The sequence below is a fragment of the Triticum dicoccoides genome, chromosome 2A (assembly GCF_002162155.2).
Source record: "Triticum dicoccoides isolate Atlit2015 ecotype Zavitan chromosome 2A, WEW_v2.0, whole genome shotgun sequence".
Lineage (NCBI taxonomy): Eukaryota > Viridiplantae > Streptophyta > Magnoliopsida > Poales > Poaceae > Triticum > Triticum dicoccoides.
In genome coordinates this window covers 596,294,238-596,306,426 of record NC_041382.1, presented here as the reverse complement: position 1 = coordinate 596,306,426, position 12,189 = coordinate 596,294,238, and the positions used below count along the sequence as shown (strand labels likewise).

At 45.2% G+C, this 12,189-nt stretch overlaps 1 protein-coding gene across 1 annotated transcript; it reads right to left on the bottom strand.

Moving 5' to 3' along the window:
* Positions 1-3,232: 3,232 nt before the first annotated feature.
* Positions 3,233-11,735, bottom strand: LOC119355605 (mitochondrial proton/calcium exchanger protein-like). Its single transcript, XM_037622431.1, has 15 exons — positions 11,555-11,735; positions 10,011-10,652; positions 9,591-9,903; positions 9,351-9,497; positions 9,173-9,261; positions 9,013-9,105; positions 8,305-8,431; positions 8,007-8,071; positions 7,761-7,932; positions 6,901-7,086; positions 6,748-6,795; positions 6,518-6,664; positions 5,500-5,582; positions 3,930-4,045; positions 3,233-3,818 (listed from the first exon to the last, which is right to left on the bottom strand). The coding sequence occupies exons 2-15, from the start codon at positions 10,589-10,591 to the stop codon at positions 3,736-3,738; spliced, it is 2,250 nt and encodes a 749-aa protein (XP_037478328.1). The 5' UTR covers positions 10,592-10,652; positions 11,555-11,735; the 3' UTR covers positions 3,233-3,735.
* Positions 11,736-12,189: the final 454 nt, after the last annotated feature.

Genomic DNA, 12,189 nt, shown 5'->3' with positions numbered 1-12,189 from the left:
ACCCTATCCTCTCGACAACCGTCGGCGAAAGGAACCAACCTCTTTAGGCTAACCCTATCCTCTCGACAACCGTCGACGAAAGGCATCAACCTTTTTAGGCTAACCCTATCCTCTCGACAACCGTCGACGAAAGGCACCAACCTCTTTAGGCTAACCCTATCCTCTCGACAACCGTCGACGAAAGGCACCAACCTCTTTAGGCTAACCCTATCCTCTCGACAACCGTCGACGAAAGGCATCAACCTCTTTAGGCTAACCCTATCCTCTCGACAACCGTCGACGAAAGGCATCAACCTCTTTAGGCTAACCCTAAACATTTCATTCCATGACAACAGAAATTTGATCATTTCATTCCATCACAACAATAATTTATAAATAAAATTTCATCAACAAGATCAAACTAGACCACACCGATCACATCCAACAAACAACTTAGTGTTCACATCTTACATAATAATCCATTACAACTAAACAACATACTAATAAGATTTAGATTAACTCCATTACTGAAAACAGAGTACTTAGTTCAACAGAAACAACATAGTTCAACACAATACAACCAACCAAACTTAATTCAACCTTGTTGGCCTCATACATTATGCCAACAAATTACTCACTCATCACAGATTTCTTTGATTTTCCTCATCTTTATCTTGTTTGCCTCCCCATCCTTAAGCAAATCAGCTATGATATACTCTAGCTTCGTCTTCTCCTTCTTCATCTGTTCAATCTGTTGAGCACCTTCATCTGCTACATGTTGCTTCCAATTCCTAACAAGTTCATCATTACTCTGCTTAATCACTTGCAGTGTTGTCCTAAGCTCAATATTGCCTTTCTCAAGTTTAGCCTTCTCTTCCTGGGCTTGAACTACAACATTCTCTACATCACCATCCTGCATAATCTTCTGATAATTCTCTCTCATCACATTCTTGTGAATTGTAGCAAAAAAATTGCTTGTTTCTTTGATGTGGTTGTGGTGCTTCTCTTGGATTAGCTTCTTCTCTTCTCCTAGCTTGAGTATGAGCTTTTCTTTAGTATCATTCTCTTTGCTACTCTGCTCATACATATCCCAAAGTTTGCGAAGTGCATTTTTCATGGGTTCTGGCCATTCTGGGTCAATCCATTGAACCAGACCACAATTGTCACCTTCCTATAATAATTCAGACAAAACCGAGTTAACAGCCACATTCAGAGAAGTCAGTTAACACCATATTCAGTTAACAGCTACATATATTCAGTTAAACAGCTACATACATTCAGTTAATAGCTACATATATTCAGTTAACTGAGCTCATTTAAAACCAGACACATTCAGTTAAGCATTGATTAAACTTGACACATTTCCCCCTCAAAACAGCTGATAAAACGACATCTTCAGAAAACTAAGTACACAACTATATTCAGTTAACAGACATATAAACCTATATTCAGTTCACTAAGCATCAAAAAAGGATTTGTGTAATGTACATGTACAAGAGAGGACCTGCCACTAACCTGATTACCGCATCCATAAAACCTACGGCCAGTGTTGATTCCTTGGAACACAACAGCCCTATGAACAGGAAGGTTGTGACAGCACATCGGTCCTCCGGCAACAATACCGCACCACTCCGGGTCAACAATGGTCTGTGGGATCTACAATATTGCAACAGTGCTCAAATCCCAACTCAAATCCGTGAAAACTAAGCTCAAATCAAAGAAAACCCTAACCCTAAGTCAAAGAGAAATGATACTCACGTAGGTCTCGTCCGCGTGCGAGTTGAAGAGGGGGGACATAGAATCTTCGCCGCTAGTTTCGCCGTCCTTCCAGGACACCATCGCTGCGGCAGCCGGCGGCGACAAATGGATGGCGGAGGCGGTGGCAAACGCGCCGCGGGCATAGAAGAAGGCGAGAGAGAGGCGAATGGACGAACGGGTCAGGCTGGGTCGGGCCGGCTCGTTAGGTCATGTGTGACGCCTCTAACGGCGCGCGTCACGGGCGCCGTCTCCCCTATCCACGTGGCGCCTGACAGCAGGTCCAACCGGTCAGTTTTTCACTCAGACGCGCCAAACCATGCAACCAGTGTTTTTTGAAAACTGTCAGCGCAAACGTGGTGGTTTTTTGAAAAAAAAATGAAAGGTGATGGTTTTCTGTTTTAGCGTCTCCTAATGTGGTGTTTTTTTGCAATTTAGGCCCCGTTCGGAAGTCTTCCACAGGCCAGCTTCCTAAAATCGCTCCCAGAAGCCAGCCGAACGGATCTGATCCAAGAAGCAGGCTCCGCGGAGACGAGGAATACGCAGTGCAATTTTTTCGGATTCAAGGAGCAGCGCCAGCCCAGCTTCGCGAAGTAGGAGTTGATCAAATTTACATGGGAATGCCCTTCCGAAGTGAGGCTCCCGTACCGTTTCGATCGCTACAACTGGCCCTCGACACATCGAAGCAAGGAGTTGGTCGAAATTACAAGCCACTGCCCTTCCGAAGTGAATCTCACGTACCGTTTCAATCGCTCAAACCTGCTTCCCCAACCGAACTGGGCCAATATGACCTGGCCCAAACCCTGGCTGAACAGGCCTTAGCCTGATTTCCTGGGCTACCAGTCCATGCGTACGTGAGAAGCGAAGGATGTTCAACCGAACGAATCGCTGCTCCAGCGAGAAGCTGGAGGCCAGCGAGAAGCTGGGAAGCCAGCTATTTCGGGAAGCTAGCGGAGATCCGAACGGGGCCTTACTCTTAATTTATGTTACTGAGAATGCTTAGCTAAATCATCTTTGGCAAGAATCTGGCGGAAATTATCCACCATAAGAACTCAGTGGTTTACTCCTGATATATGTATACTTTAGAAGTTGTTAAAATTGCTACAATTGATTTCCAGAGTTTTCATGAGAAGGTAGTGTTCACAAGAAATTTAGTTTTTATCCATAGGATGATAGGGATATCTAGGGAGTAATGGTCAGAAACATGGGAAAGGCTAGTGTACCACCTGATCCCTACGGGACCATCCTTTGTGCCTTATGATTCATCAATCAAAGACACCAGAAACTCGCAGAAAATAACTTACATTACAATTACCTTTCCTCGAGACGCTGACACTCTACGGAACAGTCTTGCGCACACCATCTGGGCAAACTATGCAGTTAGTTAATCTCAGGCCCTTTGCGCAAAAAAAAAAACTCAGGCCCTTGGGCAAGCTTCAAGACATCAAACTGTGGCAGACCCAGAGCTTAAGAAGAGGGCACCAGTCTAAGACATGACTTCAAGGCCGTCGAAAAGAGCTTTATTGATTTGATTAAACAACAGTAACATCATTACAATCCACGGAGAGCCGGTTTATTTCTTCTCTAGCTAACTGAGCAAGTTCACGAGCCACTGTATTACACACTCTCCCCACTTGCATCACATTGACATCGGCTGACAACATCGCCTCCGGTTGCATACGCGCTCATTCAAATAGGCCTAAACTAAGCCAGGCACATCGATACCTTTATTCAGATCATTTGGATCAAAGGCCTGAATTTATTTCCCCATCCAGCCAATCAGTGGATCTCAACGGCGACCGGTTGAAACTTTAGTCGCCATTCACACCTTACCAATGGTCGGCGGCACCGGGGACTAGAACTGTAGACGGTCACAAGAAAAAAACTGACCGCCCCGCGCGTTTGCGCTGCCACGAACTGAAACTGGGAAAAGAATGAGCCGACGGTATATATAAAGTTATAAACAGATACGATAGAGAATGCTTCTTCTTCTTCTACCAATCAGCGCGCCGTTTCTTTCTGCTCGCAGTTTTCCTCCGTTTGCGACGCCATCTTCTTGATGTCTTCCACGAGGATGTTCCCTTCTGTAAGGCACATGAGCAGATAACATCTTAGATATAGGAGGAGCAAGGAAGATGGACAGTGATACTGATACGCTAGTACAGTAGATGCAAGTGTGTGTGCCAGGGCTGAACCTCTGTCTTTGGAAAGGTTGCTGATAAGCTCTTGGACACCTTCCTTCCCCATGGTGTCCTTGAGATAACCTGCGGCTGCTTCTACCTCTTCCGGAGTCACCTTGCCGTCACGGTCCCTGTAACAAGATCAGTTTATTATTGTTCAGCAAGGAAATATCAAACATATTCCCCTTGCAGTCCAGTTCCTTGGTTACTGGCATACGATATAAATGAGCGAATTATGCTTATAACCTAAAAATATGACCGTGCATAGTTTTTCTCCTCCCGAGTCGCCCCTGTGTGGCGGCCAGGAGGCTCCCAAATCCCGTCACCCGGCCTCCCCTTCTCCTCCTCCTCCCTCGCCGCCGCCCGAGGGCGCGGCAGGGCGAAGCCTTGCCATCGCCGGCGGCGGCGGGGACTCGGGGCCCTCCCGCTCGTGAGGGGCTGGCGCGGGCCGGCGCCCCCAGGCCGGAGCGTGGCGTGCGGCCTGGCGTCACGGCGGGGGGTGGCGGCGCTCCGGTGATCCCATACCTCCACGGCAGGCGGCTTCAAGGTCTGGGGCGTCGCGATCGTCAGGGATGGCGGCGGCGCGGCCGGATCTGGGCCCAGGTGTGGGCTTGGTCTCCAGGTCGCGGTCGGCGCGGTGGCGGGTGCGACACGTTGGCAGCTGGGTGGATCTGCGGATTCCATCCTTGTTTGGTCCCTTGACAGCGCGGGCAACTCCGGGGGAAACCCTAGATCTCCTTGGGATCGAGCGATGGCAGTGCTTTTGCGTCGTAGCCCCTCTTCAGGGCATCGTTTTGGAGTTTGCTGCGGTTGAAGGGACCAGCGACGCCGACGGCTCACGCCCGGTGGCGCAAGTGCCGATGAAAGTCGCGCCGACTATGGTCATGGCGGACGATGGCGGCGTCTTTGATGTCGTTTCCTTGTCGAGGCATCGTCGTTGCAGTTTGTGTCATTGGGCTCGGGATGCTCCGGGGGAAACCATAGATCTGGGTCTCCCGGATCGGACGATGATGGCGTTCTCTGGATCGCTTTCCCTCCTGAGGGTATCGTTTTGGAGCAAGTGATGGCTGGAGGTGGCAAGAGGAGCAGCGGTGTTACATCTACCGCAAGGCCGACGGCAGATCGTGGCGGCATGGCATTGCGGAGTTTCGGCGATGGGCGCGCGTGGATGGACACGCGCAGGATGGTGGCGTTGTCTGACGCCATGGTGGCATCGACGGCAAGCCTGGCAAGGTTGGTGCGTCACGACCTGCTCTGGAGATGGATCGGTGGTTAGTGGTGGCGGCGGCCTCTGAGAGTGCGCCAGACCGGTGTGTGACCCAATCCCGGCATTGTGGCTTGGTTGGGGCATCCGGCTTTAGATGTTAGAATTTGGTGCGATGTCTGTTTGGTATTAGGCTCGGACATTTGGCACCCCTTCGTCAAGGGGATATGAGTAGCAACAGGTGTGTTGCTAAGATGGTGGCTTTAGGCATACTGATGTATTACTTTGTAAGGTCCTTGTGAATAATTAATAATATGGTTGCATGCATCGTCCAGATGCAGAGGCCGAGGGTATATCCTCCTTTTTGAAGAAAAAAATTACCTATCAAGCACCTGCCAGCGGTTGCCTATTCGTGCATCAACATCATCAATCTCTTTCTCTAATTTCTGAAGCATAGCATCAACCTGAAAATGCAGCGAAACAGAATGTCAACAGTAGTCCCTTCGTTATCGAAGAGAAAGGGGAGACGCACAAACCTCGGATCTGAAAAATATAGGTTCCAGGTAGAAACCTACCCAGTATAACGTGATTACAGCTCCGAAACACATGGGTTTTGTTTCTGCATCCTTGTTTGGTTTTCTTGTCTTTCGTTCTACTACTCAGTTATGTACAACAACACAAGAGATTGCTTCAAAACTAGGTCAGAACTCAGAACAGTTCCTGTGATAATTCAAATGATACCTCTGTGCCATTTGGGACGAGGCCAGAATGTGCAGACAAGAAAGTTGAAATTAGTGATCACTAGTATATCTAAAGTAATTTTATCTCTTCTCCAACAAAGCACAAAATAATCCAACCATGTTCGCTTCTCTTTTAATTCGCACGGAGATGCTTTTGCGGGCAAAGGGCGTGGCATGTGTGGGGTTGTAATCACCTATTCATATGCTTGTAAATAAATTTGCTACTCCCTCCGTCCCATAATATAAGAGCGTTTTTGACACTTAGTGCTTTGTTGGATAAGCAAACATTTGCATCTTCTCAGAAAAAAATGTTAGCTTCTTTTCTAGGCTTAGGTTTTCTGGTCATATTTTAGTGATTTCCAATAGCTACTTGCCGACAGCAAGAAGACCATATGATTAGTCTTGGAAATTGGAACAAACTTCTTAAGGTCTGGATGTAATGAACTATCCAACTATTATAACCTGCAAGCGAAAGATCACCAAAGCTCATTACTAGCTGAGCACAAATTGTCACTTATAAGTTATAACATCCTGTAAGCCAGTCAACAGTTCATGTATATCTGTTTGAGCTGCTACATACACTATATTGAACTTCAAATAAGGGATGCTTCTGAGTTGAAGTTCTAGTTGAACTTTAGACACGGAAATTTTTTCCTTACCTTCTCTATTAATGCTGAAGAAACTTTTTCTCCTGCAACTAATTCTGCAGCATGATCTGATTCCTCCCTGGCCACCCTATATGCTCTCCTAGCCTCTTCTTCATCCACTGTGCCCTCCTTTTCCAGCATGGTGTTATATAGTTCTATCTGAATTCCACCAAATAGGGTTTTCAATATTACATAATGCAAACTGGTAGCTCATAAAAGGGTAGTATATCTCCAACTCATACCTCTTTATTTACAAGGCTCAGAAACTCTTCTCGCTCTTTGGTAACAGACTGCAATGAAAGACAAAAATTAAACAGGTGCAGCAGAGCATTTATGTAAGTTTTTTGTTGAAATGCACGTAACAAGTATTAACACGAAAATAAGTAGAGTCGTACAGAAGCAGATGCGAGCACAGCCAATGCTTGACTGATGTCACCAAGGTGGTCATTCTTCTCATGTTCTTTTGATTTCTTTAGTTCCTCTCCTTCCCTAGCAGTAGGCTCAGTCATTTCCTTCAAAGCCAAATCTTCCTTAGTAGCCTCTTGTTCGTATAGCTTTGCCTTTTCTTCTTTCTCTTCCTCCTGGGTATATCATTTGTTGTGAAGAACACATGCATTAATAATCATTGCCGCTTAGTTGAAACATAAAACAGTAGAACTGAGAAAAACATATAGAAAACCATTGTTTCTCCATCCAGGTTGTTTACAAAGCAGCATAGGCAAAACATATTAGAATTGGGGTTACCAAGGAAATAGAAAGCCAGCTAGAAAAACTGCATCTTCAAATCAACAAAGTAATTACATGAAGAACTGATTTCTATTGCACTACTAAAGAATACAAAAATGAGTTTGTGTAAGATGGGATCTTATTGTGGTGGTATTTTTTATTTCATGTTCTTTCAATAGAACTTTCCTACTCTAAGTTTTAAAAAAGCAATAATTTACCAATCTTTTAAGTTCAGTAAATCTAAGTGAAACATAAACCAGGACAGAAAAATATGATCTTTGTACAAACGATATCACATTTCTATATTTCAAAAGCAAATAGTCTGAGAAAAACAATTAAATACTATAAAGCTATGGATTATCATCCTAAACTAGTTCAACATATTTATAACCTTGAGATGAGGTTCCAAACTAAGAATGGGGCAAGCTTTGGTGATACAACCAAGAATGTGAAAATAAGGGGAGATCTGTGTCTGGCAAGCCTACACAGAAGACAGCCAGGAATACATGTTTATAGCACATTAGTGTACCTTGATAAGTTCCTCCTGCATCTCTAGGAATTCCAATTTTCTCTTCCTTTCAGAAACAGAATCTTCAGAAGGCAATGCTGTTCCAACTGTACCCACAACTTCATCTGGCAGAGAAGATAACGTTGCTACAACAGCCTCCTCAGGTTTCATTTTCCCAGATACAGTAAAAGCTCTGACATTTTTTTAGCACAGGTTAAAATTTGAAGATAAGCATCCAGTCAACAGGACAATTATCACCAAAATTACCTTGATAGAATCAGAAGAGATGATGGCACAGACTGATTGAGTGATAAATCCAACCAGTCTTTGAGCTGAACGTAGAAGGAAATATTCAAATTCTTGGCCAAAATTGGTACTAGGCAACTATAATTAGCAAAAACTGAAAAAATAGCAGGATATATGGTGCGGGTGGCAAAACATTCACTAATAGAGTGCCAATACAATAACATATAAATCCCCAATAATAGGCACCTGATGTGCATTTTAATGCCATGACCTAGGCAACACCATGGATGACTCATCAGCAGTTTCCAAACAAACAAACCTGATGGCGCATCTCCTCTGTTGACAATAAATCAAGGTGGCCACGTTCGCGACAAGCGTGTTGGAGCTCCTCCTCAGAAAGAGACTCCACACCCTCAGCCTCAATCATCTTATCATCATTCATAATGCTGTGCATAAACACATAAACATTATATTATGGTTGAATACCAAAAATCTAAATTGGCACAGTGGATGAGCAAACTATAAAAAATAAAACATCCAGTTTTCTATGTTTTTTTTTCAAAAATCAGGTAGGCGAGCTGTCATTTCATTAAATAAAGAGTATGAAACACTACACCGGCGGACAAGGCCAAAAACCACAGGTTTACCGCATGCACACTCCTCCCCAACAAAAATAGCTCTAGTCCAGTATGAAAAAAAAGGGCAGCCCGGTGCACGTAGCTCCCGCTTGCGCAGGGTCCAGGGAAGGGTCCGACTACTTTGGGTCTATAGTACGCAGCCTTTCCCTACATTTCTGCAAGATGCTGTTTCCAGGACTCAAACCCATGACCTCATGGTCACAAGGCAACAGCTTTACCACTGCGCCAAGGCGCCCCTTCCACTAGTCCAGTATAAAATCATGCTTAAATGCTGAAGATGCAACTCTTAAATTGAACAACAGATTTGGATACAAGATATGTTCTACATCATCCACTGTATCATTTTTTTCTCTGATATCACAACATTTAGAAGCGATTTAAGGACATACTCTCGTAACTTCTTTCGAAGCATGAATCTCAAGTAGTTGTCTGTACCGAAAGGCTGAATTCCCATATATTTACACATGTTTACTAACCGTGATCTGCAGAAAAATGTAAGTGTGAGCTGGTAAAATCAAGGATTAAGTAAACATTCAATGAAACACCAACCTGTTAATGTTATCCAAAGTCAGCTCATCGTTAAACAACTTTGCAAAGCTCAAAATTTCTTCATTGGGGACATGTCCACCTTTCCTGACCTGGTTGCAGAGTACATCACCAAAAACCATTAATATGGCACACCTCTTTATCTATGCTTGCGAGATGACACGATAAATTGAGCAAATACCTTGTCCAAAAATTTATCCAGGTCTTCAGCTGTCTGTTTCATATCCCCACTACGTGATGTTTGCACTTCTTTTGCCATTTCCTTCGCTGTATCTTGCAAGAATTTTGCATATTCCATCCTTGCTTTCAATTTCCTCTTTAATGCCTCCTGTATGTAGGAAAATGAAATGCAGTCCTGAGCATGTATGTCTGGGTTTAATAATTTTGCTGCCAGGACAGTGTACAGAACCTAGGTCATTACCTCTTCTTTCATCTTGTCCTGGAAAGTGGATGGCAACATGTTTGGGAACAACTTCAGGAACACTGGCAGCAAGAGCTCCATGAACGGAATGATGATGAACACAGCAAACGGTACAAGCCTGAACATGTCTGCTGTTGTGCGTGTAAGCTGTTGCCTCTCTCTCCTTGTAAGGCTCTTTCCATCAGCAAGCTTCACCAACAATCTTGATGAAATGCTAACATCTGCCCACAGTAGCTTAGTGCCCAGCCAATAATGCTGCACCGTAGAAACAAATTCTTCCTTCCAATGCTTCAACTTCGCAGCCCAGTCGGCTCTTAAACCCACAAAACGAAATATAAATTAAAACATCGAAGCAAAGAGCCATCCATGAAAATGAGCAAGGCAGCAGATATACTTCAATTCAAAGAAGGTAACAAAGACCTGCTCATTGAAGCAATAACACGCAGAGCAGGACCAATACCCAGAAGTGTTGCCCAGAATTTCTGTATGATCGATTGGTCAGTCTTTTGGACTTCCTGCACCATTGCTTTGGCTTTAGCCTTTGCAGTGCTTAAGCCTTCCACCGCCTGGTCACACTCTTCTGGAGACGCCTCCTTTTCTGGTTGGTTCTGGTCCTCACTCTTTCCATTCTTAATACCAGATTTCGGCTGCCCAGCTGTTTCTGACGCTGCGCGGACTGACTGCCGGAAATACCTGGCTCCCAAGGGGAATACAGAAATATGTGCTTTGGATTCATAAGAGGCAAGAGGAACACCAAGGGCTGGGCGACGCAGGAACCCGTTACTAAGGCCCAAAAGGCATCTATTCCTTAAAGTAAATTGCTGCTTCTCATGGCTAGAATCCCCCGAATTCTGCTGCGGCACATGGGATACAGTGTTGTGCTCAACATCACATCCAAATGTTCCTTGGCCGGAAGTAAACTTAGATGAATGTAATAGGCGAGGCCCATTAGTATGCTCAAGAATATACTTCCTTCTCCTGATGATTGCCCTAGAAGCCATTCTTGATTGCTGCTTCCTTTTCTCACAAGAATGCCCGGTTCATGCTTCTCCGAGTAGAACCCTGAAACATGGCAAACATCTAGTTATAGGTGTTGCCACATCTGAAGTATATATACGCATGCAAAAAGAAAGAGATAACACAAAGTTTGCCAAAAACATAAATTGTACTAGCATTCATGGTCTATCGGTTTTTGCATAACAGCTATGAGAGTTCAACAATTCCTAAACAAACACGAAAACAGGATATTCCATGTCTGAAAATACCAGCATTGTTCAGGACTTGGTTATATACACTTGTCCAGAACCGGCATTGTAGAACTGCCAAAAGAATTGCCAGCCATAATTAGCTTACAAACAATACAACCCAAACAATGCACCCTGCGTATCAATCCATAATGGCAGCAAACATCTCCAAGTAGTGGACGGGAGGAAATCCAGACAGCGGCTTGTTTTGGGGATGTCCAAAAACGTTGCTGAGCGTCTATAAATGTACATCGCCAACAACTTCACAATTTGGCCCAAATTGCAACAGCTAGACGAATTTGCTTAACGCTAATTGAGTCATCTGATTCACATTATTTATTACTATTATGATTTGGGACATTATTATTCATATGGTGTCATAATGTCCATCAAACCCAGTCACTGGATTCGAAATATCAGGCGAGGCCCGAAGAGTAATCGCATCTCACACCCATTGATGTCTGATGGATAAAAAATTCAAAACCTGTAAATTCCGCAATCACTTAAGCACCGGAGCCACTGCACTGCACTGCACACCCTGCCGGCAAGCAAGCTGGCGGGCGATCCATTTCCGCCAAATCGCCAGTCGAAATGCGCCCGAGCCGCGGTTACGGATACGCCCCCGAAAAGGGTGGAGAAACCACCGCGCGCGCGGTCAAACGGGCCGCGCCGAGAGCCACGGGACTGGGAGTGGGAGGGACGGGGAGGACGGGCGCTCACCGGGGCAGTGGCGGCCGATCGTCCTGACGGCGGACCCCGTGGCGCGACGCCCGCGTTGGATCCGGGAGGGACGGAGGAGAGGGGGGGCGCGGGGCGGAGCGAAGGTGGTCAGGAAGCGTGGGAAACGAACGAACGAATTGGAAATGCTGGAAAAGAAAGAGAGATGTTGCGGTTTGGAGGAGGAAAGGGAAACGGGTATCCGCATCTCTGGTGGGAATCAGTGAAGTGGAGCACGGCGGAGGAGCGGTTGCCATGCCATGGGCTCGCGACCCCGAACTGCGGCAACCAGGCCGAGGGCCTCGCGCCTCGCGCCACTAGTGCATGGATATTGTTTTTTAATAAATTTTGTATTGTTTTTCTAGTTGATCCACGGCAGTCAGAGCTCGTTTTTATAAAACCAACATCACATGAACAGTGACAACAATCAAATACAGCACCCGACTTGTTTTAGGAAGTCACTCAAGTGGTGTAACCAGTTACAACACCGATTAAAACTAAAAGATTACATGGCTAAATTTGCATGTGAAAGATATTGTTGCCAAGAGTAAGTAGTCGCATTTATCGCTTGGTTCACTGAATTGATAAAGTCTGAAGAATGAGGTTGGAGACGATGCTCCTCAATTGTGTGTGTGTGT

Excerpts from the sequence above, each read along its gene's own strand:
- LOC119355605 (XM_037622431.1), bottom strand. The coding sequence starts at position 10,591 with ATGGCTTCTAGGGCAATCATCAGGAGAAGGAAGTATATTCTTGAGCAT. Across the intron at positions 7,933-8,006 it reads TCTCTTCTGATTCTATCAAG|AGCTTTTACTGTATCTGGGA; the intron begins GTAATTTTGGTG and ends AAAAAATGTCAG. Across the intron at positions 3,819-3,929 it reads CAACCTTTCCAAAGACAGAG|AAGGGAACATCCTCGTGGAA; the intron begins GTTCAGCCCTGG and ends TGTGCCTTACAG.